Consider the following 21,920-nt stretch of genomic DNA (forward strand, 5'->3'; position numbering starts at 1 on the left):
GGGGGGGGCATGCATGTGATGCAAAGACGCACGCGGCTGCAAGCCAGCAGTCACGAGCCAGCATTCAGCAGAGTGACAGAACGGATCCTGCTGTTCATCACGAACCTCGAAATTCGAGCTAAGAAGACGCCCAGAAGAGCATCATGCATGCATGGGGACGCTAAATCGGCCGCGTTGAATGGATATATATATAGAAGGCCCTTGATTCGAGGCGGTGTGATTCGCTAGCCGCCTGCACCGACCCCGCTCGCTGCCTTTACCACTAGCACCATCACCTTCACCATTTTTCAACTGTAAGATTCTTATCCAAATGTCTGATTTCTGGCTTCTCGCTCTGCAAGTGTGTAGTGGACCTTGTAGCGGAGCCCTACACGTCTTTCCGCCTCAATTATCTCTGATCTTGGGAAATCCCAAAGACTGCTGCACCTATACAAAGTATGGTAGCGAGCGTTCGGTTCGAAGTAACGTCATCTGGGTGTCATTGCACGCTGCACTCACAGTCCGTGTCCAGTCATCGGTGGGGCTGTGCAGCACAAGCATACAGATGAGACGCCGGCATTGCATTCGTTTCGATCCGCCGAACGACTCACCTGCTGCACTCTGCCCACGAACCGGCACCGGATGCCTGCAAATCACTGATTTGCGAGCGAGCGCCAGACTTTTCGAAGCATGTGTAGGTCCAACAACTGTAAGCGCGATCGCCCACACAGTCCTGATTGTTGGCGGAGGCGGTCGATATGACTGAGGCAGGGAAGAGTCCTTTAGCTCTCCACAGCCAAAGAAGAACGAGAGCGCGATACTCACGTATTGACTTGGCAGTGAATCCATCAGGGTACCCGTCCCTCGGCAAAATGCTGATCGACTTGCTGCATGGAAGCGCGGTCATAGCCACAAGAAGTGCACAGAGGTTGGAGGACTTCATGGTGCTCGAAAGGGCGGATCGGTTCTGCGGTGCTCGAAAGGATTATTGGATGTCGTTGCGGATGGCTAGACAGCTCGGTCACACAAAGCAAGACTTTAGGTAGGCGTGAGCAGATCATTTCGCTATCCATAGCAGCAGAGCACCTGATGGGAGGGGCACCTTCCTGGCAGCAGCGCCGCATGGCCGGCGTGCGCTTGCCGGAGGCTGCGCAGAATGCTCTTGGCGAGCAAGCGGGTCACTCATGCCGCTGGCTTGGCGATGTTCCTGTTCTGCACTTCGACCCTTCGCTACTGGGCTAGCCCGTCGCATCGGTCGAATCTTTTCAGTTGTTAACTTTTCTCGACGGCGCAACCAGTCACAGCCTTGTACCCACTTCGAAATCAGCTCTTGTCTCCATCAGCGTGGCCTGCGCGCTGCACGGGAGACGACCCACTGCAAGATGCTGGTTCCGAAGTACCTGCAGCACGTAGCTTGATCGATTATCATCAATTGCGCAAGTCCTGTGCTTTCGGGACGAGTTGAGCTCCCTCCACATACTGGTGGGCTATGCTTGCGCGTGGAACAGCAACCACTCGAATCTGGCCCGCCGGACTCGTCCATCATCCGTCGCTCACTTTCTGGACACCAATGGCAGTCGTCACCTTTCCATTTTTGTTCAGCTCGTCAGAAAGAGCTCATCCAACGCAGTAGAATTTATACTGCCACAGCGACTCACTGACGCGGTCCAGTCCGATATGGCACTGGTCGAGAGCAGGGTTGACAGCTCAACAATCGTTTCTCGAAAGCAAAGAAATTTCAGCTTTGCCACTTACTTGCTGCATTCCGCCCAGGCGATTCCAGGTCGATCAGATTCGATGAGAGCGTCAAAGGCAGCGTGACCACCGCCTGACTGTTTGAAGCATTCTGCAACCCAACAATCGTGAGCTGCCACGAGACCTCGACAGGTCGGCTCATCCGAAGAGTCGTACAGCACGACTGAACTCGGGTCAACGTGTCACAGAGGACATCTCATCAGTCGTTGCGCGCGATGAGCCACGCCGACAAACTCACGGATGGACATGTCGGTGAAGCCGTACGGGTATGGATTCGCACGCGCAATGTCTGTTGCCACCATCAGCAGGGTGAAAAAGACCCCGCCCAAAAGCGAAAACATGGTGACAGAAGGACGCCAACGAAGCGACGCAATGGCAGTAATCCTGGAGGCAGTCTCAAGGGAGAGAGATAGACGGCAGCGTGCTTCAATGCTGCTGCGCTGGCCAAAATTGAAGGGTCGAAGCGAAGGCAAGGATCGAGTCGGGAGCAAAGTGACAATGCAATGGCAAGGGTCGTGCTGCGCAAAAAAAAAAACAAAAGGTCGTCAGAGAGATACATGTCTTCAAAGACAGGGTAGCGATGGGCTTCAAATGCACAGCGCAGTTCCCTGTAGGGAGAGTAGATGCTTCTTAGCTGAGTCAAGCAATCGAAGGAGAATGTAAGAACCAGTGCCAACCTGGCTCTCAGTCATCTCGATCACAGTCGAAGCGCCATAAAACACGCCTCTCGTCAATCAAGGTAAAATGTACACACAAAGTCAATGACGTCAAGGCCAAAGAGCTCGAAAGAACCTGCTCGCGTGACTAAGCCCCTGGATCACGGTAACGATCGGTCCATGAATAGAGAGAGCCCCCCAATCGCAAGATAAACACGCTTCAATAAAGACGAAAGTGCTCGCGTAAAACGGTGATTGACTTGGTCCCTTTGAGGAGTAATCAAAGGTTCGTCAGAGCATGTGTCTTCATCAAATAATTCGGGCTCATTCGACGGCCGTGTCGCGCTCACTATCTAGGTGGACCCAGGCTCATCTTTTGTAGTAGAAATCCATCACCGCTTGTAGATGAGCTGCAATATCCTCACAACTGAAGCCCAAGAGCTGATTCAGGTCCGTTGCCTCGCTGAATAGCCGAAACGAAGAGGAGGCTTAGTCCATCGCTGTCGCCATGACCAAGAAATTACTCACATGCGTGAAGATAAGGCGGAGCATACACTCTTCCATGCATCCTTGATCTCTCTGACTGCGTCAAAAACTCCACTCAAGATAGCCCGATCTCTCGCGTTGGCGTACTTGTCGTCTTGGGTCATGTCGACCTCGAAGGACTTGTAGCCGAGAGTGTTCAGTTGGCCCACCAAATCCCATCCTAATGATCCCTTGAGTCTGAAATCCTGCTGATCGTTGAGCTCGGTCGAAATCCGCTGCAAGGTCTCCAATAGTGGCATAGAAGACATCGGAGTGAAGGTTTCGCTGCATGATACCGAAAGGATAAAGCTCGGATGTTCGTAAGACTTGACCAGCCGCAGAAATGTCCTTGCCCATCATACCCTGAGGTCGGCTCGGACTCACTTGGTCTTCAGCTCGTAGCTCCAAATTCCGGCCACTTTTGCGAATTCAACACCCAGAGCCCCATCGATGCAAGTCTCGAGGACCTTTGCAATACCATCTTGCGACGTGCCCCGTGGTTGTCCATTGAAGGAAAAATGCCTCGGCCGAGGAACAGCGCAGACGAAGGTAGTCATGAAAAGCGTAGCGCAAGCGAGGCGTGTTTTCGTGATGTGCATTTTGGAGGAGAGCGACACAGCGGGACCGCTGCGAGGATATTGGAGCGATTACGAGGACTGCAGGCTGTGCAATGCTCAATGAGGGAGAGCAATAGCGAGGTCTTGTAGCGACATGGGTGTTCTGATACAATGCTTTGCCTTGGTGCTTCGAAGGTGTGAGGGGAAGGGCGTCGCACAAGCATTTATGCATGTACGTACACTAATATCACATGCATGCACCTTCAACGTTCCACCATTATCCCTCTGTAGCAGAGGGGCGACAAGTGGGAGCTCAACACAATATCGGCTGAGAGCTGCCATTAGGCACCAGCCGACACAAAACTGCGTTGAAAAACAAGAGCTGACCGCAGGAATGTTCGGTCTTGTTAATTGCCATCAATTTTGGCGCTATAGATTAGAGGACAAGCGACAAAGTGAAGGTGTAGCACTTGATTCGCACGACGACGCTTCGTGCCCATGCTCGACGTGCGAAACTACGCGATGTCGAAACCAATCTCTCGCCATTAGTATGCGACCTCCACGACCCCGAGCCGCCCATCAATGTACAGACACCCATGATGAAGCTGCTTGTGTTTTGGATCGTCGGACGCCCTGAGGTCATCAAGGCATGTCATCGTCAGCTCACTGCAGAGAAGATGTAAGGCCTGACACCAATCACGACTCACATGCGACTCATGATGGCTTGGCAGGCGGATTTCCAAGCGTTCTTAGCCGTAGTGACACCACCTCTTACGACCTGCCAAAGGCCTCGTTGATTGGCATTGTACAACTTGTCCTTTTGCGTCAATTCCCCTGCAAAAGACATGTAGCCCGACGTGTCGAACGCGCCAATCACTTCAGCCGTTGCGGATCCGTGCAACGAGTAGGATTTGTAGGTCTCCAGCTCGGTCGTGATGGCGTTCAGAGTGTCGAGGAGGCCATTTGGCGCCTCTGTGTCAAGAGTTTGGCTGGACGAGGGCAGACAACAAGGTGAGTGTCAGCAGCCTGCACGCGCGCGTGTGGCTCCCAGAAGTCCCTCGCATACGCACTTGAAGGTCAGTTGATAGCTCCATGCTCCTTGCCACCGGGCCAGGTCAATGCCCAATGCTGACGAGACGTAGCCCTTGAGATCCTTGGTGATCTCGTCGTCTGACTTGTCCACTGCAGGCTGCGGGCCCACTTCAGGATGAGGGGTAGTGCGTACTACCGTGGCGAGAACGAGTGCCCATATCAGCACCAGTGGGATGAGCGAGAACATCTTTTCGGCTGAGCTATGGAGGGCAGGAATGACAATTGGTCAGAGATGAGTAAGAGCGTTTTCCAGCTGCATCTTTTTGTACGTCCTTTGCTGCCGGCTTTGCTCCCCATCCGCCAGCGAGCTCCGCGGACCTTTCGCAGTGATTGTCGACGCCGCATTTGGGCGACAGAGACATTTGATGCTTATTTGGGCTATTCGGCTACTCATTGCGTCTTGTCGGATGCGCTACGTAAGGGCAGAGCGACGGCATCCCATTCATCAGTCGCAGGGCCGGCATGGGCTTAGCGTCGCCTCGAAAGCAGCGTGCAATGGCCATTTGTGCGGGCGCAGCACGGCAATATGGCATGTGATATGCCGCTGCGTATCTATTTCGCTCGACTCTGCACTCTTGCTCCGTCGTATCCGATCGTGTCCTCTTGACGTTGTCAACCGACCGCCATCTAGGTGCAAGATCGCATCTTTTTTTCAGCTCACTCATGCTTGTACAATGTACCTGAGTCCAAGTTGGTCTGCGTAGACTCGTGTACGCCGCGCTGCGCTCATTTGCCAAGCGGCTGCGGGCCGGGCACAGCTCTGCGAGTAGTGGCAGACTCGAGACGCCAAGAATCAAGAGTCGACTCCGTAGACCGCTGCACGCCGTTCCCTTCGTATTCGAAAGTCGAGCTCGTGCAGCCACGAGCGTAGGCGTGACAATTTGCGCAGTGTGCAACGACGCTTTGATTTCGTAAAGGAGAAAGATAGCCCAATCTTGCACTACCGTACTTGACTTGCGACGCCTTGCGGTGGAAAGAAGCTGGATGATCATTCAGTGATTGGCTGCGTCGAGACTTTCACGAACAGTACTAGGCGTCCAGGCTGCAGGCAGATCGCACGACGCGCACAAACTCCCGCGCGGGCAGAACGCAATTCGCCAAGGAATGCACTGCGCGTCATTGGCTTTGATGCTACCACTTTGAAGCATACAGTGTTCAGCGTGAGAGCGTAACAAGTCAAAACGGCGAGCAGGGCTATTTTGCAACGATCGACTGTCGAGTGTGTGATGTCGTCCCGAGACACGTCCCACCAGGCGCTAGGGTCGAGCATAGGCGCTGCTCACTCCCTTGAGCGCTTCACTCAGCTCTACGCAGCTGTTGATGAAAGATGTGGTGACGGGGGCAAAAGGATCGCTGAATATAAGGTATGGCAGGTGTGCGAGCAGGATCAGTCGCAGATCACAGTGAAAGCAGACGTGGGTCTACCCACACTAGCGTGCCTAGAGCATTGCAAGCCCCAGCCCAGCTCTTTCGGATATTTTCCACGGCATCGTGCACCGTCGTCGACACCTTCGCCTCGCGGGCGCTGGCCAGTAAGCTCTGCTTGGTCATCTCGATGGCAAAGGTCTGATAACCCGTCGTGTCCCAATCGTTCAGCACTTTCATAGCCGTGGCTGCGTTGAAGGTGAACCAGCTATTCTCGCCGAGCTCGTCTGGAATCTTTTGCAGTGTGTTCGTGAGTGCGTCGGACGCGTACGGCGTAAAGGGCTGTCTAAAGAGATGCACACAGCGCAAGGGCGTGATTAGCGCGAGGTGCGCACGCCACGTGAGCTCTCGTCTTGGCTACTCACTTCTTTTGAAGCTGGCCGAGCCAAATCGCTTGCAGGTCGCTCAGCTCCCCACCCAACGCTGAATCGATGTGATCCCGCAAAGTCTTTGCTACCTCGGCGCGCGAGCTCGACCACGCCTGAGGCTTGGGTGCAGCGCTGACGATTGCTGCTAAGGGAAACGTCAAGATGGCGAGGGTTCGTATGAGGGTGAACATCGTTTGAAAGGGTGCGAAAGGGAAAAAAGGCTAGGAAGAGACGAGCAGTTTTGCTGGTGGTCAGGGCCAGATCTCGCCTCCGAGACAGATTTGTGCCCCCTTTTGTAGTGTGCAGTCGCTTTGTTCCTCGGCATCGGAGACGGACTGCCCGCGGATGGTCAGGCACTGTACGCAGACGTCCAATTCATTGTCCAAGAGACTTGGCGCACCATATACACGCACAAAGTGTGTACGATTTGGTCCATGTCGGCATGTCAAAGCTCGCGCTGCCTCCCCAACGCCGTGCATTGCGATTTTGCCTAGACGTCACGTCGGACGGTGAGGCTGATACGCCAGGCATATTGAAAGAATGCTCGGTCTTACCGGCCTGAATAAGCTGATGTGGCGGGCGCCCCCATTCGACGGCATCCCTTTTCCAAGCATCACTTCGATGCGAGCGGCGACGGTCCACGAATACGCCGCGCGTCGATCCGTCGCAAGCAGTCCGCGTCCGCGTCCGTACATTCCGCCGCCAATTTCCACCTGCGCACGCGCATCCTATTGCGTGTCCGGACGATTCGCACGCCGAAGCGCTCGATATGACGTGCGCGCGCGCGCTCAACGAGCGGTCCTTGATAGCTCGTCTGCGCAGCGCAACAACATTTATCTTGCGAGGCTATGCAACAGCACTCCGGAAGCGGCTGTGGTCAAAGACACGTCGCGAAGCCTGCCACTGCTCCACATCATGTCGACGCTGGGCCGAGGTGCCGCTTAAAAGGTCATCGATGTGACTTGTCATTGTGACGCGCCAGGCGATCGATGAAGGGGCCGACTTGCCGGCCCACTCGACGATCACCATCAGAGAGAACTCACATAGCCCTCTCGTGTACGTGCAACAGACAGGCCGTGTGCTCCAATGTCGTGCGCGCGTCTTTTTCATTTGCCAAAAGGACGGAGCGGCGCTCTGAGGACAAGTGGAAAAAATGGACGTCGCCGAGCACGTGATCGGCTAGACGGTGCGACCTGCAGTAGATTCGCAGCGATCCGCAAAAATCAGCTCGCGCTCATCCCTCCTCCTCCACACGCAAACGCTCCCGACTCGTCCCGGGTCAAGACTCACATGGAGCGATTCGTGGGTAGGATATGACTGCAAGGGGGTGATGCCTTTGCCGAACATGTAGGTCACATGGTCCGCGCAGAGGATTGCGGCGGTGATGATCAGGATGTGAACGCCACCGATGGCGAAAGCGATCGAGTAGATCGTATGCAAAGCGTCCCTCTCGAATCGCAACAAGGAAGCTTTGCAACCGTCCTTGAGGCTCCTAGAGAAGCAGCGTTGACCATCGGCAGCAGCGAGGACGTAGGGTCCAAAGTATCCGCAACAGTCGAACGCGTGCTGAATGAGCAGACGCTCGGCGTTGGAAAGTTGCCTGGACCAGAGCTGATTGAGTTTGCCCTCGAGATTGAATTCGCGCTTCCTATACGTCAGGTATGCTGGCGCGGCTATCAATGCCAGGCTGGGCCAAAACAGAAAGTTGTAGATGGTGAGAAAGAGACGATTGTTGAGGAAGATGCCGAGCCAGCCTATGAGTGCGGTTGCGCAGCTCAAGCACATTGCGGCTGTTGCGACTGCGATGCGACAGAGAGGAATGATCAGTCCGAGAATGGGCGAAACACTTGCGGGCTGCTGCTGCGAGCGCAAGCAGCTCGCTGGAATACACTTTTGCTCGTGGAGAGGGCTTGGCGACTGTGACTGTGACTGCGACTGCGACTGCGACTGCGACTGCTACTACTCACGCGCCATGGCCGTGTGATTCGTGGCGATGAGGACATCGCCATTGACAAATACTTGACCCCACAGCAGGATGAGCATGACGAGAAGCGTGACAGAGTACGCCGTGAGCTGTGCAGGAGTTGCAAAGGGGAGGGGGCGTGGGCATGCGTAAGTCGTGGGTGGGCGAGCGCTGAGGGAGCGGAGCGGAGCGTGACCGGATTGCCGCCTCGACACGCAAGCGCTGCTCACCACGGCGTTGGCAAGGATCAAAGCGCGCTTGAAGCTGTTCCAACGGCCAGCAGCAGGTCCAGTGCCGCTCTCTTTCCGATCAGCAGCAGCAGCATGCGCCGCTTCCGTGCCCAACAATTCCGTCCGAGAATTTGAATGCTGCTGCTGCTGCTGACTCGGCTGTCTCGTGCTCGCTGACGCGCTCGCCGCCCCGCTGCTGGCTGATGCGTCCTGCGCCAGCGTTGCAAAGCTGCTGCTGCTCGCGTGCAGGAATGTCGGACGACGATGAGCGGAAGCTGCTGGGTCGTCGGCACGAGCCTTCTCCAACGAGTCATCTTGCCCAACGATGGAGCTGGGACTCGCATGACTACTGCTCTGCTGCTGTGCAGCTTGTTCGGGATCGTCGATGACACGATGAGCGGACGGTGTGCCACGATGTTGCGCAATGGATGGTGAAGCAGCATGCCCCGTCCTCTTTCTCAAACCTTGAGCCAGATGGAACAGCCTGCTGGCAGCGCTTCTACGAGGAGATTGCAGAGGAGGAGGAGGAGGAGGAGGAGCAGGAGCAGGAGCGGAAGCAGGACCACCGGGCGCATACATGGCATCCCACTCTCTACCCGCGGCAACGAAATCCGCCCCATCATCGTCCTCCTCGTACACTCCCGCACCCAGTATAGCGTGTGCCTGAACATGATCGCCCCATGCCGCTCTTCCTGCTCCTCGCTTCGCTCCGCGTTTGCCAGACGGCAATTTGGAAGGCGAAGCCATCTGCTGGCCGTTGTTGCGGGAAGGAGTTGTGGGCGACGTCGGCGTCGGCGTGACGCGCTCTTGCATCTCGTGCTCGTGCTCGTGCTCGTGCGAGAGAGGATGCCAAGTGGAAGCGGCGCGCGAAGCTCTGGAAGGCGATCTGCTCTCGTCCATGCTCGCACTCGGTACAGGCGATGCCGCCCTGAATCGCCGCTCTCCAGCAGCAGCAGCATCAGCAACATCATCCATCCTCATCATCCTCATCATAGTCGGCGTGGCGCTCCTCGATCCCGCAACGTTTCCCACAGCTCCCCAACCGGTTAAAGCTCGCGCTTCTTTGCGCGCTGCTCCAGCATCGTGCCGCAACGAGGGAATCTTGGATGGGACGTAGTAGTGTGGCAGAGGGGTTGTTGTGGAAGGGGAAGAAGGCGCGTCTGCTGGACTTGGCGATCCGAGCACGCGAGGAGTGGGCGCGGGCGTGGGCGTTGGCATAGCGCGTGCATCAACATTGCGATCCGCATCGCCATCGCTGCTGCTGCTGCTGCTGCTGCTGCTGCTCTCGCCAATCGGATGCGTCGTGGCGGGCTGCAACGGCGGCGAGCTTATTGGTGGTGGAGTCAGACTGCGCCGCCTATCCGCTTCGTTGCTGCTTTGCGTCTCTGCGCTTCGAAAAGTGCTGGTGGAAGCTGAAGCGGCGTGCAAAGAGGCAGAGGCAGAGGCAGAGGCAGAGGCAGAGGCTGCTGCTGCTGCTGCGCTCTCCTTGCGCGCGTGGTTGCCCTCCTGCTTGCCCATCGAGGAGTCGAAGGAATGCATAGCCGTAGACATGGCTGCAGTCACGACTTGGAGGTCCGACTGAAGACGGAGCAGACCGCAGCAGATGAGAGCAGCCTACCGAGTTGCCCGTGCGTGCCTCGTGCTTGGATCGTGGTGATTGTCGGCCAGGCCAAACCACAAGTACAAGTCATGATCGAGGCAGGCCAGCCAAGTAGCTAGCTGCATGGCAATCGTGAATCTTGAATCACAATCAAGAATGCATGCAGGCATGCAATCACGTGAATCTAGGCCTTGCGTCGAATGCATCATCACGTGACGCTCCATCGTTGTGGCGCGCGCGCGCGCGCTGCATGGTGACTTGTGACCTCCGGGCCGAAAGAGTGGCCGTGGCCGTGGCCGTGGCCTGAAGGATGTTGGTGCGCATGCACCTATTGGCATGGCGCCTAGCTGTGCTGGAACCGCTGCGTGCTTTGCGTGCGTGCGTGTGTGCGTGTGTGGTGCCCCGCACAGAGAGACGAGAAGAGATGCGTATAGTCAGGAGCATTGTGATTCCCAACGCACGCCAATCAAAATTCTCCGAACTCGTGACTCCCTCATCCCCGCCCTCCATCCCTTCACCCACGCAAGAAAACACTCCTGCACTCGCACTCGGTCTCGGTCTCGCCAGACCCAAATTCTCTTCATCTCGCACACGCACACGCACGCACACGCACGCACACCCCCGCACCTCGTTCAATCAACATGCCAAAGGATGTGTCGCCCGAGACCATGCCGGAGCTGAGCTCCAGCCATATCTTCAGCGTCAAGGGAAAAGTCGCGCTGGTTACGGGTGGTGGTAGCGGTCTGGGAAAGAGTGAGTGGGGGATGAGGGGGAGGGTGAGGGTGATGACATGGTGCGCGGCACGGCGTGGCATGACAGATTGGCCCACTCGACTCGCCCCGTTACCGCTGCTAGCTGACTTGCCGCACGAACGACGCTTGCCCCGCCCCCGCGTCAGTGATGGCTACTGCGCTCGTTCGCAATGGAGCAAAGGGTGAGGATGCGACGTGACGGACTTGTCTGACGATGATGAGCGCAGCGGCCTCGGGGACAGGGCAACAGCGAAAAGCCAACGCCATCTCGCAACTTTTTTCCTTTTTCTTTGCGCTGCCCACAGTGTACATTGCATCGCGCAAGATCGACGAGCTGAAAAAGCAGGCTGAAGCCATGCAAAAGTTGGCGCCATCGGGCTCTGCTTGTGAGTGGCAAGTCATCGATCGGTGCATCTGCCTGCCAAGCTGAGCCTCACGCATTCGCTCAACAACACGCATGCACGCGCACACGCATACACGCACGCACTCAGCCCCGTCGGTGATTGCGCTTCAAGCAGACGTTGGCAGCAAGGCGGGCTGCTATGCCTTGGCAGACGCCATCAAGTCGGCCGGCGAGAAATCTTTGGACATTCTCGTCAACAATAGCGGCATCACGTGGGGCGGCATGCTGGACGATTTCCCAGAGGAAAAGGGTTGGGACAAGGTGTTTCACCTCAACGTCAAGAGCCAATTCTACCTCACCGTCGCGTGAGTTGCTGCGTGACGCGCGAGGAGCAATTCTTTTGCGCGAGTAGTGCTGCGAGGAGATTACGGGGTACAATGACGCGCGAGGAGCAATTCTTTTGCGCGAGTGCTGCGAGGAGATTACGGGGTACAATGACGCGCGAGGAGCAATTCTTTTGCGCTCGTGCACGCGATGCGATCGATCGACTGACTGATTCACGTGTCGCGTCGCTGGCACCCCCCCCCCCCCCCCCCCCCCCCCCCCCCCCCCCCCCCCCCCCCCCCCCCCCCCCCCCCCCCCCCCCACCCCGCGCAGCCTGCTGCCGCTCTTGGAAGCTGGCAAGTCCAACACGAAGCAGGCTTCCGTCATCAACATTGCAAGCACTGCCGCCATTGCGCCCATCGCAGAGGGTGGACTGGGCGAGCCGGGTACGGGAACTTGGAGCTGTGAGTAGCGAGCGCTACGCTTGGCTTCGCACGCATGCCAACGCGCGCTTCACAAGCTGATTTGCGCCCGCATCTACATCGACATCGACATCGACATCAGACCAACCATCCAAGGCGGCTTCGCTTCACCTGACTCGAACCATGGCCAACTCCTTGTCCGAAAAGTTTGTCCTCGTCAATGCCATTCTGCCCGGCGTCTTTCCCAGTCGCATGACCAGCTATGCGCTCACCAATAACAAGGAGATCCTCGAAGGCGTGCAGCCGACTGGTGAGTCGAGTGGAACGCGCATGTGTTGCACGAGTTCTACGGCCCTACTCACGTTCGCGCGCCCACGCTTCCCTGTCGCCCTTTCGCAGGCCGCACGGGCACGCCGGAAGACATTGCGGGTCTGACGCTGCTGCTCTGCAGTAGAGCCGGTGCTCACATTGTCGGACAAGGCATCGTCGTGGATGGCGGTCAAATGCTGCAGTTCGTACCCAAGCTTTGAGCCCAAAAAGAGACGGAGAGATGCATGTACGCGCGCGCGCGCTCGACTACCCGATGCATCCCCCGCGAACGAACGACTTCGTCTGACCTTTAGCACGCCCTCCGTCGTCGTCTTGCGAACTGTTGCAGGGTGCGCAAAGAGAGGAGGAGGAACATTGCGAGATTGTGAGAGGGGAAGAAAGCGGCGGCGGCGGCGGCGGCGGGGGGGGCGCTCAAGTACTACTGGTTGCTGCTGCTGCTGCTGCTGCTGCTGCTGCATTTGGAACGTTGCCACACGCTTGTATGCGGGGACCTCGAGCCTCGTGCTCAAGCGAAGTTTTGGAAATGCGCGGAATTTGCAAAAAGCGTCTTTTGTTGCCCTCCCGCGTGTTGCGCACACTCTTCGCATGTCTTGATAGACTAGGGTGCACGAGTCGCGATCGTGATTAGAAGAAGCGAGGGGGGTTAAAGGAAGGGGGAGGGAGGTGGAGAGGGTTGATTGTACGCTCGGTCGGCCTCGCGATGAGTCAAACGTATGAGCTCGCCCGATTGGGGGGGGGGGGCATGTGAGAAGCAGAAGAAGATGCTTGAACGAGCGCGAGCGCGAGCGCGAGCGCGACGGGGGAATACAATGATCAACCCCCATCGCCCCACCCCGACCTCACCTCGACTCGACTCGACCTGACCTTTTTGTCGTGCTGTACGTGGAACAGCTAGCCAAGAGTCTGGCGGCGCGGCATCACAGCCAAGAGTGCACAGTCTCGCGGGCGGGCGTCCACATCTATACACGAATTCGTGATTCGAGAGATTCGAGATTCCACGCGAAAGAGTCGCAAGTCGACTGACTCCCCGCGCATCCAACGCTGTTCCATGCACACATTACATCTAAGCAGCAAGGCAAGGAGGTGCGAGTGTGAGTGCGAGTGGGAGTGCGAGTGCGAGTGCGAGTGCGAGTACTCCGAGTGAAGCGAGCCGGCTCTGCAAGCAAGGCTTAATTGCCATTCTTGCATTCTTGATTCGTGATTCACGATTCACGATTCACGATTGTGATCCACGATTCAGTCACAGTGTGAGTGATTTTGATTCGTGATTCACGTGATTGCAGCATGGCTGCCATGGTCGGTCTGTCCTCGCGTGACCAGAGCGTCCGCACCCACGCACGCACGCACGCACCCACGCACGCGATAAGCGCCACGGCACGGCACGGCACGGTACGGCCCCGCCCGCCCGCGCGCGATTAGGTCTTCCGTGCGAGAACGGAGAGGGGCTGCTTGGCTCGATCGCTTGCTTGCTCAATGCGTACATGAGGCTGCTGCTGCATACGCGGGTTCCCTGCCGCGGTGTGCATGCATGGCGCGTTATAGGGTCATGCGCGCATGCAGGCGCGGTGGGGCGTGATCGCGAGATAGCGGAGTCACGACTGCTGCTGCTGCATGGGCGTGGCTGTGGGTACGAGGGCGTGCGTGCGAGCGCATACAACGTACAAGATCTCACGCGCTGCTACAACAACGCCCTCGCTCGCACTTGCTCCATCATCCATCCATCCATCTTCAGCTCCCCATTCAAGCGCTCCGCATCCATCGCATCTCAAGCAGACATTCCAACCTCGCTCACGCTCACGCTACTCTCGAAGCGCGTTGCCCCGGTCCCCATTCGCTCACGTCATCGCACCCTCGCCTCGCTTGAACCTAGCAGCCAAGCAGTAACCCTTATCGCCCCCTCCACATTCCACTCATCCGTCAAGGCAGCTTGTGATTGAGCTTCATTCGACAGACGCTCGCTAGCAGCGCTTCGAAGCAGCCCCCCCGCCGCTGCCGTCCCATCAGCCAAGGCTAAAGACGCCCCTTACGAAGATGAGGTGAGTGAGCGACCAGTCGGGACGCGGTGCGGTCTGGCTTGGCAAGGCGCACAGCACAGGCTCGGTGCTGATCAGTGTTCTCCCCCCCACCCCCCACCCCGCGCCCTCACCCCCGACAGTTCCCCCAAACGCAGAATCGAAACGGATATGATGAAGCTGTGAGTGTGCATGCGCTTGCTAGGAACGAACGAACCTGGCACGTGTATGCCCTAGCTGGCTGAGGCGCGCGCGCGCGGGAGAGAGGGGCTACTCTGACACATCTGCTATGCGCGCCCGCGCCCGCGCCCACGCACCACCAGGCTGATGAGCGATCATGAAGTCACGCTGGTCAATGATTCGATGCAAGAGTTCTTTGTCAGGTTTCATGGGCCTGATGAGAGTGAGTCGTGACTTTTGACAGCGCGCGGTGATGGAGATGAGGGGCGGGGGGCAGCTGCAACGAGTGGTGCGACGGCTGGGATGGCATGGCAGTGCACTCGCGACTGCAGCACGCCCGCTCACACGCACACACGCACACGCACACGCACACGCACACGCACACGCACACGCACACGCGCTCCTGACGTTCGCCCCTCGCAGCACCATTCGCGGGAGGAGTGTGGAAGATTCACGTCGAGCTGCAAGACCAGTATCCCTACAAGTCTCCTTCGATCGGTGAGCTGCGTGTGTGGGAGCTGCCAATGCAGGGTGGCGATCGCTCACACTGCAATCGCACACATCATTCCTCGACAGGCTTTATGAACAAGATCTTCCATCCCAACATCGACGAGCTGTCTGGATCGGTGTGCTTGGACGTCATCAACCAGACTTGGTCTCCCATGTTCGACATGGTCAACATCTTTGAAGTCTTTTTGCCACAGCTGTTGAGGTACCCCAACCCCACGGACCCTTTGAACGGCGAGGCGGCAGCGCTGCTCATGCGAGAGCCAAAGACGTACGATAGCAAGGTGAAGGAGTATGTGGCGAGGTACGCTACCAAGGAAGCCGCGGACGATGCGTTTGGCAATGCGGGAGAGGAGGAGGAAGAGGAGGAGGAGGATGAGGAGATGAGCGATGCTGGAAGTTTTGATGAGGAGGAAGAGGAGCCAACTGGAGAGATGGATCTTTGATCGAGGAGTAACAGCAGCCAACTAGAGAGATGGATCTTTGATCGAGGAGTAATAGCAGCCAACTGGAGAGATGGATCTTTGACCATCGTCGTGGTCGTCGTGGTCGTCGTCGCGTTTGTGCGCGTCATGGCGTCCGCGCTCGCAGTCTCATCAGGGCGGCGTGCGCGCACATCACCACTCTTCTCCTGTTCCAAGCCGACAAATGTAGGGAGGCCTTCGACCAGATAGCTGGCGCATCAGCTCTCACATTGTGAGCACATTTGCCGCCCCTGCAAGGCGAGTCTTTCGATTGGCGACAGGCTCTTGGAACGACTTGGCTTGTTGCCGGTGCCCCTCCCGCTCCCAGACTCGTTCCGCGCACGCGCACGCGCTGGCCCAGCTTTATGTATATCATCCCGCACGCACACGTCCTCGAGCACGCTCGCCTCTATCAAAGCCCCAGCGCCGGCCTCTCTCCTCTCCTCTCCGAGCACACCCACATCCACGACCGCGCGCACATGTTGAGTCGCATCGCGTGTCTTGAAAAGCAATTTTTGATGAATGATTTCTGCCTGTGATGGTCTGCGACGCCGCACGTCGAAGTGATGCGCATGTACACTCACAGTCACGAGTGTACAAGCAGCGCGAGCACGCGTGCGAGGGAGCGCCCACGACCGCTCTTTGTTGCGTATGGGACACACTCGACCGGTACAGCCTTGCAAGGAGTGGTGCGTCGTCGTGTTGAGGGTTGAGGGCTTGCTTTCGTGAAGTTTGGTGGGGGGGTGGGGGGACGAGCGAATCAAGAGTGGAGCCAACGACGTCGTAGTTCGCGTGGAAGTGTCACCGCCCGCGCGCCCGTCCGCCCGTCCGCCCGTCCGCCCGCGCGCCCTTGCCCTGTGCGAACCTTTCGAGCAAAGAGGAAACCCTTGCTTGGCGATATCTTGTCTCGCAAGCGAAGCGGTACGTGTCTGAACAGTCGCGAGTCGCGAGTCGCACGCGCCGCAAAAGCCTCGAGTTTGGGAGATGGAGCGAGGGGCCTTCGAGTCAAAATGACGAATCAAAATGTCAAAAAGTGAAAAAGAGTCTCTCGAGTGGGCACGTCAGTCACGACTCACGAGTCTACCGCGCCACCCCGCTCGCTCGCTCGCTCGCTCCAAAAGTTGCACCGCCACACACAGCAAGCGCGTCGCCCCGCCCCGCCGCGCGCCGCGCGCCTCGGCTGCCGCTATGCGCCCCACTGGGCCAGATTTTTCTGTTCTGCGCGCAAGCGCGCGCGCGCGCGAGCACCCCCCCCCCCCCCCCCCCCCCCCCCTTCACTCGTGACTCAACTGTCAAGCACTCGTCGCGCTCGCGCTCTCTTCTTCCATCATCCGCATCTCTCCATCCTTTACCATCACGCGCTCGCACGTTCATCTGATCTGCTATCGCTTGCATGCGTGGGCTCAGCATGGATCTGCTAGCGGACTCGCCCGACGCGGGCACAGATCTCAGCATCAATGCGGACTTTGCCAAGCGCTTTCAGCACAACAAGCAACGCGCCGAACAACATCGTCTGGAGGAGAGGTACGGCAAGCGTGGTGTTGGTGGTGGTGGTGATGGTGGTGGTGGCGAGGATGACTCGAGCAGCAGCAGTGGCGACGATACGGATGAAGACTCTGAAGGTGAAGAAGTGACTGCGGATGTGGATGCTGCTATTCTGCGCACCATCGCCAAGATCAGAGGCAAGGATGAGAGCATATACGATGCTACAAGGCGCGTTTTCGATGGTGAGTGGTGCGCAGAATCATATTGGGCACTCGGGTTGGCATTGCACGCATACTCACTGTCGAGGCAAACCGCGCGCGCGCCCTCGTTGTTTCCCCTCTCTACTCGACCAGACGAGCGATCACGTGCATCCAACGTCGCACTCCCGCGCTCATCCAAAGCCATGGCTTCCATCTCCTCCTCCTCCTCCAAGAGGGTTACGCTGGCAGACTATCAGCGCTCGCGAATCAACGAGCTTATAAGTAAGCACAAGGATCCCGCAGCTGCTCTGGCGGATGCTACTACTGCAGTCTCGCGCGGCTACGCCAATGACGATGACGCGCCGTACGGTCAGTTGGCACCGGCTGACGAGGAGAGGCTGCTTCAACAAGAAGTGACGCGAGCATTCCACAACGATGCGGACGTCGATGATGACGATGATGCTCAGCAAGAATTTTTCACAAAGGCCGGCGCACAATCGCACGAGTCTGGCGAAGACTCGCAGGCGTATAGGGCACATTTACTTGGGGCGCTTGGGACGGACAAGGAGAATGAGGTGCGCAAATTGCTGGAGGGGTACGGGCAGGCTGATGATCAGAGCGTCCCTAATCTCCGCGCAACGAAGCGCAAGGAGAGCAAAAAGACGTCGAGTAGCGCGGAAAAGAAGAGTGAAGAGAGGCAAAACGAAGACTTTCTTACGAGGTGCGTTGACTGCGCCTAGAGGGCGTCGATGAGAGGTGCCGCTCATGCTCGCCTCGCCCACAGCTACATCCTCAACCGCGGATGGATAGATCGCCCAGAGGCTGCTCCACGCGCGCACGTAGCCTCCTCCTCTAGGACCAAAGAGGAGGATCCGGACGATGCAAGCCAAGCAGCGTCTTCTGCCGATGGCAGAGACTGGGAGGCAGAAGCAGCCGCTTTGGCGTCGGAGGACGAGTTCGATGATCGAGCGGAGGCATACGAGAACGCGTACAACTTTCGATTCGAAGCCTTGGAAGCTGGCAAAGCATCCGAGCAGATCCAATCCTACGCGCGCAATCCGCAAGGCAGCGCGCGAAGACAGGATACCAAGCGCAAGGATCAGAGGGCAGAGAGAGACGCGCGCAAGCAGGAAGAAAAGAGGCAAAAGATGGGCGACTTGAAGCGATTGGCGGAGCTGAAACAACGCGATGTCATTGAGAGGCTGAGGAGGCTCAGGGAGGTGACTGGTAGCAGCAGTGAGTGGGGTTTGGTGCGGGTAGAACCGGGCGCGCGGATCTTGATGCGAAGTCGCGTCCACACCACAGCCATCAATCTCGAGGACCTCGATTTGGAGGGCGACTTTGATGCGGCAGCTCACGATCGTGCCATGCAACGTGCTTTCGACGAAGAGTACTACAACGAGCGGGATGACCAGTTCGGAGGCGGCAAAGACACCCTCGAAAAGCCCATGTGGGATGAGGAGATCGACTTGCCGGAGCACGTAGCGGAAGTCGACGATGCAGACATTGAGATGGATGCCGATTTCATGTCCGGCCATCGAGCTGAGCAGCTCGGTGACGGGGCGACGCGAGAGACGATGTCCAAAAAGGATCGCAAGAAGCTGAAGAAGAAGCTCAAGGCGGCCGAAAAGAGGGTGGCCACCAAGGATGCAAATGCAGAGGTAGACGAAGCGGAGATGGATGCGGATCGTCAGCCCGAGTCACACCAGGATGAGGCGGGTCAGCAGCGCGAGCTGGATAGCGCAGTGGATGCGTACTACAGTGCGAATTACGAAGACGTGGTGAGTGTGCGCGGTTGTTGCGAGCATGCGATCGATACTCGCGCACGCGATTGATACCCGAGCACGCGCATCCTCGCCCATGCAGATTGGCGATCAGCCTACCCGCTTCAAGTACGAACCCGTGGCCAAGACGGACTATGGGCTTTCTGCGGTGGAGATTCTGCTGGCGGATGATAATGAGCTGAACGGCATAGTGGGCCTGAAGCATATACAGCCTTACCGCCGTGGACGCGCCAAGCCTCACGATCTCAATCGTCGACTCAAAGAGTTTAGGAGCGGTCTGCAAAAGAGGTACGGCAAAGACTATGCGCAGCGGGGACTTGGCGCAGTAGCAGACCCATCCAGCACGACGACGAGAGAGGCCGAAGAGAGGCCCAGAAAGAGGATGGGAAAGAAGGAGAGGAACAAGAGAAAGGCTATGGAGGGCGATGATGAGGGGGCAGATGTGCGCAAGAAGAGCAGGGGCGCCGCGTGATGTGTGATGATGAAGCGGTGTACTTTAAGATCGCCTTGGGCAAGCATGATCATTCAACCGCGCGCGAGCGCACATCGTACCAGCGCGATGATGAAATGGTGTACTGTAGTCATGAGTATGGTCTCGGGCAAGGATGCTCGCGGCAAACAGTGCAGTGGTGCACGCACACGCACGCACGCACGCGCGCATTCTCAAAGCTTTTCAAACGTTGGCTTCTTCTTTTGAAGCACGGCGGCCATCTACGGGGAGCCGGCGAATTCACTGAGTGACGAGAGCGAGCGATGCGACGCGCGCCTCTTGCAACTCACCGCGACGGGTATGTCTTCGCTCTGCAGCATGGCAGCGTTCCAAGCCGCCGTGTATGCCAGACCATCATCGACGCTGTGGGAGCGCACGCACGCAGTCAGCCAGATGCCAAGCAACGCTCACCAACGCTCACCAACCAACGCTCCCAAACTCGCTCACCTGTGATCCCGGGCATGAAGCAGCAAATCTTTGGTTCCGCGCGCAGCGATGGGCGCTTTGGATGCAATGTCCTTTGCGATCGCGATGGCCGCGGCTGGGTGGCGCCGTGCGTGAAGCGTGCGTGGGTGCGTGCGTGGGTGCGTGGGATGTCAGCGGGTCCCATCGCGCGTTCCACCCGCGGCGTTTCGTGGATCGCTCGTGAGGCGCTTCGCTCGCTCGCTCGCTCACCAAGCACGCCATCCCTGCCTCCTTCCACCACGCGACTCAAAAATCCGATGCGTAGCGCTTCTTGAGCGTCAAACTCTCTGCCTGTCAATGCTAGCTCCCTCGCTGCCGACTCGTTGCCTACAATTTTTGGGAAACGCTGCAAGGTGCCCACGTCTGCTGCTAATCCCGCATCCACTTCCTGTGCATGTCGGCAGGGTGGTGTGTAAGTAGAGTGTCGTGCCGACGCCGACGCCGACGCCGACCTCGCCGCGACTGACCTTGATGGAGAATCTAGCCTTGCTCTCTGCGATCCTCACATCCACGCAGCACAGCAGATCGATGGCCAGACCGTACGCCACATCGTGCACAGCTCCAACGATGGGTCTATCGCACTTTTCCATCATCGTCAGAGCATCTTGCAGCTCCCTCAGCCAGATACGAACGCGCCACGCTCTACGAGCTACGTCCGTCTCTTGATCCAGAATGGCGCCCAGAGAGGAGGAAGAGACTGTATGCAGGTGCGTGTGCTCGGTCAGTATAGGGGAAGCTGGTGCGACAGCCGCTGCTGCGACGGTGGCTCCCCTCTTCCCCTACCCCGACTCACGATCCAGACCGGCTGTGAAGCACCTGCCCTCGCCGCTCAGCACCACCGCATTGACATTCGCATCCGTGCGAATGTGTGCAAAGATGGCCGCCAACTCTCGCCACATGCTAGCGTGGGGGGAGGGGAAGGGTGCGTGAGCTGCGAAGCCCCGCCCGTGTGTGAGCTGCGAAGCCTCGCCCTTTCCTCTCTTCGCTTTCCCTCCTCGCCTCGCCCCGCGACTGACTCACAGCTCGATCCAGCTATTGACTGGTTTCCTATCGAAACTGACTCGCAAAACGTGCGGCGCTTCCCACACCAGCTTGTGCAGCTTGATCTTGCTGGCATCGAACGTCAATCCCGTCGAGGAAGTTCCGGAGGAGAGGTACGGTTGAGGGTACGTGTGAGGGGGTGAAGAGGACATGATGCTGGCGGTGATATGTGCGAACGGGTCCGTCGTGAGTCTTGAGACTAGGAGGTGCGATGATGGTGGTTAGAACGTCGTGCAAGTCGCGGATCTCGCGCGCGATTTGCGGACTCGTGACTCTCGATCGACTCTTTCGACGCGTGCGTGCATTCAGATTGCCCAGCGCACCGGTCGCCGGACAATGCAATTGCCGGCGCATACTCATGTGGCACGTGACTATCAAGACGTGCGCGCGCGCGCGCGTGCGGAGCGTCCGTGCGTGCACTCAAGACCCACTCATGCTCTGACGCAATCTGAATTTAGGGTTAGGGTTAGAGTTACATACGGGTCCCCAAAGGGATTGAAAAACAACATGGGCTCAGAAGAAGCAGAAAGATGAGCTGATACTTCTGTTGAAGTTTCAGATGCTACCCTGGGGGTTTTGATGGAGATATGGGCAAAAGAGTGAAAAATCTCTAGAATAGGGTTAGGGTTAGGGTTACAAGGGGGTCCCCAATAGGGTTTTTGGAGTTTGTGTTATAGGCATTAAGAGAGGGCTGAGGGAAGCCAGCTGGTGAAGCAGCACCCAAAACCCTACAGGTTTGACGGCGTGAGGTCCATCTAACCTCAAGATGGTCTGGTTAGAGTGCCTAACTTTGGCATTTCTGAGAAAACTGTTTGTTCTTTGTTACAGTGACCTGCATGAGGCTGTGGCATGAGACTTTCTGGAATTGGATTACACAGGGTTAGGGTTAGGGTTAGGGTTAGGGTTAGGGTTAGGGTTAGGGTTAGGGTTAGGGTTAGGGTTAGGGTTAGGGTTAGGGTTAGGGTTAGGGT

At 57.6% G+C, this 21,920-nt stretch overlaps 10 protein-coding genes across 10 annotated transcripts; 3 read left to right on the forward strand and 7 right to left on the reverse strand.

Annotated features, from left to right (window-relative positions):
- Positions 1-384: 384 nt before the first annotated feature.
- Positions 385-2,075, reverse strand: IE81DRAFT_332671 (hypothetical protein; the record flags this gene model as incomplete). The annotated part of the gene is made up of 9 exons (XM_025515330.1): positions 385-426; positions 499-523; positions 591-741; positions 805-946; positions 1,356-1,379; positions 1,537-1,595; positions 1,638-1,685; positions 1,735-1,902; positions 1,973-2,075. 9 exons carry the CDS (start codon positions 2,073-2,075, stop codon positions 385-387), a joined length of 762 nt encoding a protein of 253 aa, XP_025366112.1.
- A 684-nt stretch (positions 2,076-2,759) lies between these two features.
- On the reverse strand, positions 2,760-3,514 carry IE81DRAFT_332672 (hypothetical protein; the record flags this gene model as incomplete). The annotated part of the gene is made up of 3 exons (XM_025515331.1): positions 2,760-2,853; positions 2,919-3,200; positions 3,300-3,514. 3 exons carry the CDS (start codon positions 3,512-3,514, stop codon positions 2,760-2,762), a joined length of 591 nt encoding a protein of 196 aa, XP_025366113.1.
- Positions 3,515-4,017: 503 nt separating this feature from the next.
- Positions 4,018-4,751, reverse strand: IE81DRAFT_350602 (hypothetical protein; the record flags this gene model as incomplete). Its single annotated transcript, XM_025516574.1, has 3 exons — positions 4,018-4,105; positions 4,180-4,461; positions 4,543-4,751. 3 exons carry the CDS (start codon positions 4,749-4,751, stop codon positions 4,018-4,020), a joined length of 579 nt encoding a protein of 192 aa, XP_025366114.1.
- A 99-nt stretch (positions 4,752-4,850) lies between these two features.
- On the reverse strand, positions 4,851-5,759 carry IE81DRAFT_62735 (hypothetical protein). Its single transcript, XM_025517492.1, has one exon. It carries the CDS (start codon positions 5,554-5,556, stop codon positions 4,951-4,953), a length of 606 nt encoding a protein of 201 aa, XP_025366115.1. The 5' UTR covers positions 5,557-5,759; the 3' UTR covers positions 4,851-4,950.
- IE81DRAFT_62734 (hypothetical protein) lies at positions 5,760-6,722 on the reverse strand. Its single transcript, XM_025517491.1, has 2 exons — positions 6,355-6,722; positions 5,760-6,275 (listed from the first exon to the last, which is right to left on the reverse strand). The coding sequence occupies exons 1-2, from the start codon at positions 6,546-6,548 to the stop codon at positions 5,963-5,965; spliced, it is 507 nt and encodes a 168-aa protein (XP_025366116.1). The 5' UTR covers positions 6,549-6,722; the 3' UTR covers positions 5,760-5,962.
- A 660-nt stretch (positions 6,723-7,382) lies between these two features.
- On the reverse strand, positions 7,383-10,237 carry IE81DRAFT_62701 (hypothetical protein). Its single transcript, XM_025517490.1, has 4 exons — positions 8,551-10,237; positions 8,325-8,430; positions 7,648-8,156; positions 7,383-7,550 (listed from the first exon to the last, which is right to left on the reverse strand). Exons 1-4 carry the CDS (start codon positions 10,099-10,101, stop codon positions 7,464-7,466), a joined length of 2,253 nt encoding a protein of 750 aa, XP_025366117.1. The 5' UTR covers positions 10,102-10,237; the 3' UTR covers positions 7,383-7,463.
- Positions 10,238-10,609: 372 nt separating this feature from the next.
- Positions 10,610-12,961, forward strand: IE81DRAFT_326999 (putative NADPH-dependent beta-ketoacyl reductase). Its single transcript, XM_025514973.1, has 7 exons — positions 10,610-10,903; positions 11,049-11,084; positions 11,208-11,288; positions 11,394-11,610; positions 11,903-12,033; positions 12,134-12,301; positions 12,391-12,961. The coding sequence occupies exons 1-7, from the start codon at positions 10,792-10,794 to the stop codon at positions 12,519-12,521; spliced, it is 876 nt and encodes a 291-aa protein (XP_025366118.1). The 5' UTR covers positions 10,610-10,791; the 3' UTR covers positions 12,522-12,961.
- Positions 12,962-13,853: 892 nt separating this feature from the next.
- Positions 13,854-15,528, forward strand: IE81DRAFT_62804 (hypothetical protein). Its single transcript, XM_025517493.1, has 5 exons — positions 13,854-14,357; positions 14,477-14,515; positions 14,657-14,736; positions 14,937-15,011; positions 15,090-15,528. The coding sequence occupies exons 1-5, from the start codon at positions 14,353-14,355 to the stop codon at positions 15,464-15,466; spliced, it is 576 nt and encodes a 191-aa protein (XP_025366119.1). The 5' UTR covers positions 13,854-14,352; the 3' UTR covers positions 15,467-15,528.
- A 1,278-nt stretch (positions 15,529-16,806) lies between these two features.
- On the forward strand, positions 16,807-19,504 carry IE81DRAFT_327001 (Krr1-domain-containing protein). The gene is made up of 5 exons (XM_025514974.1): positions 16,807-17,211; positions 17,323-17,890; positions 17,954-18,405; positions 18,475-18,950; positions 19,036-19,504. Exons 1-5 carry the CDS (start codon positions 16,893-16,895, stop codon positions 19,423-19,425), a joined length of 2,205 nt encoding a protein of 734 aa, XP_025366120.1. The 5' UTR covers positions 16,807-16,892; the 3' UTR covers positions 19,426-19,504.
- Positions 19,505-19,616: 112 nt separating this feature from the next.
- Positions 19,617-21,101, reverse strand: IE81DRAFT_350608 (ClpP/crotonase; the record flags this gene model as incomplete). The annotated part of the gene is made up of 7 exons (XM_025516575.1): positions 19,617-19,664; positions 19,734-19,806; positions 19,891-19,984; positions 20,119-20,296; positions 20,376-20,605; positions 20,702-20,808; positions 20,929-21,101. 7 exons carry the CDS (start codon positions 21,099-21,101, stop codon positions 19,617-19,619), a joined length of 903 nt encoding a protein of 300 aa, XP_025366121.1.
- Between the last annotated feature and the right edge of the window lie 819 nt (positions 21,102-21,920).

Source organism: Ceraceosorus guamensis, assembly GCF_003144195.1.
Source record: "Ceraceosorus guamensis strain MCA 4658 unplaced genomic scaffold IE81scaffold_161, whole genome shotgun sequence".
Classification (NCBI taxonomy): Eukaryota; Fungi; Basidiomycota; class Exobasidiomycetes; order Ceraceosorales; family Ceraceosoraceae; genus Ceraceosorus; species Ceraceosorus guamensis.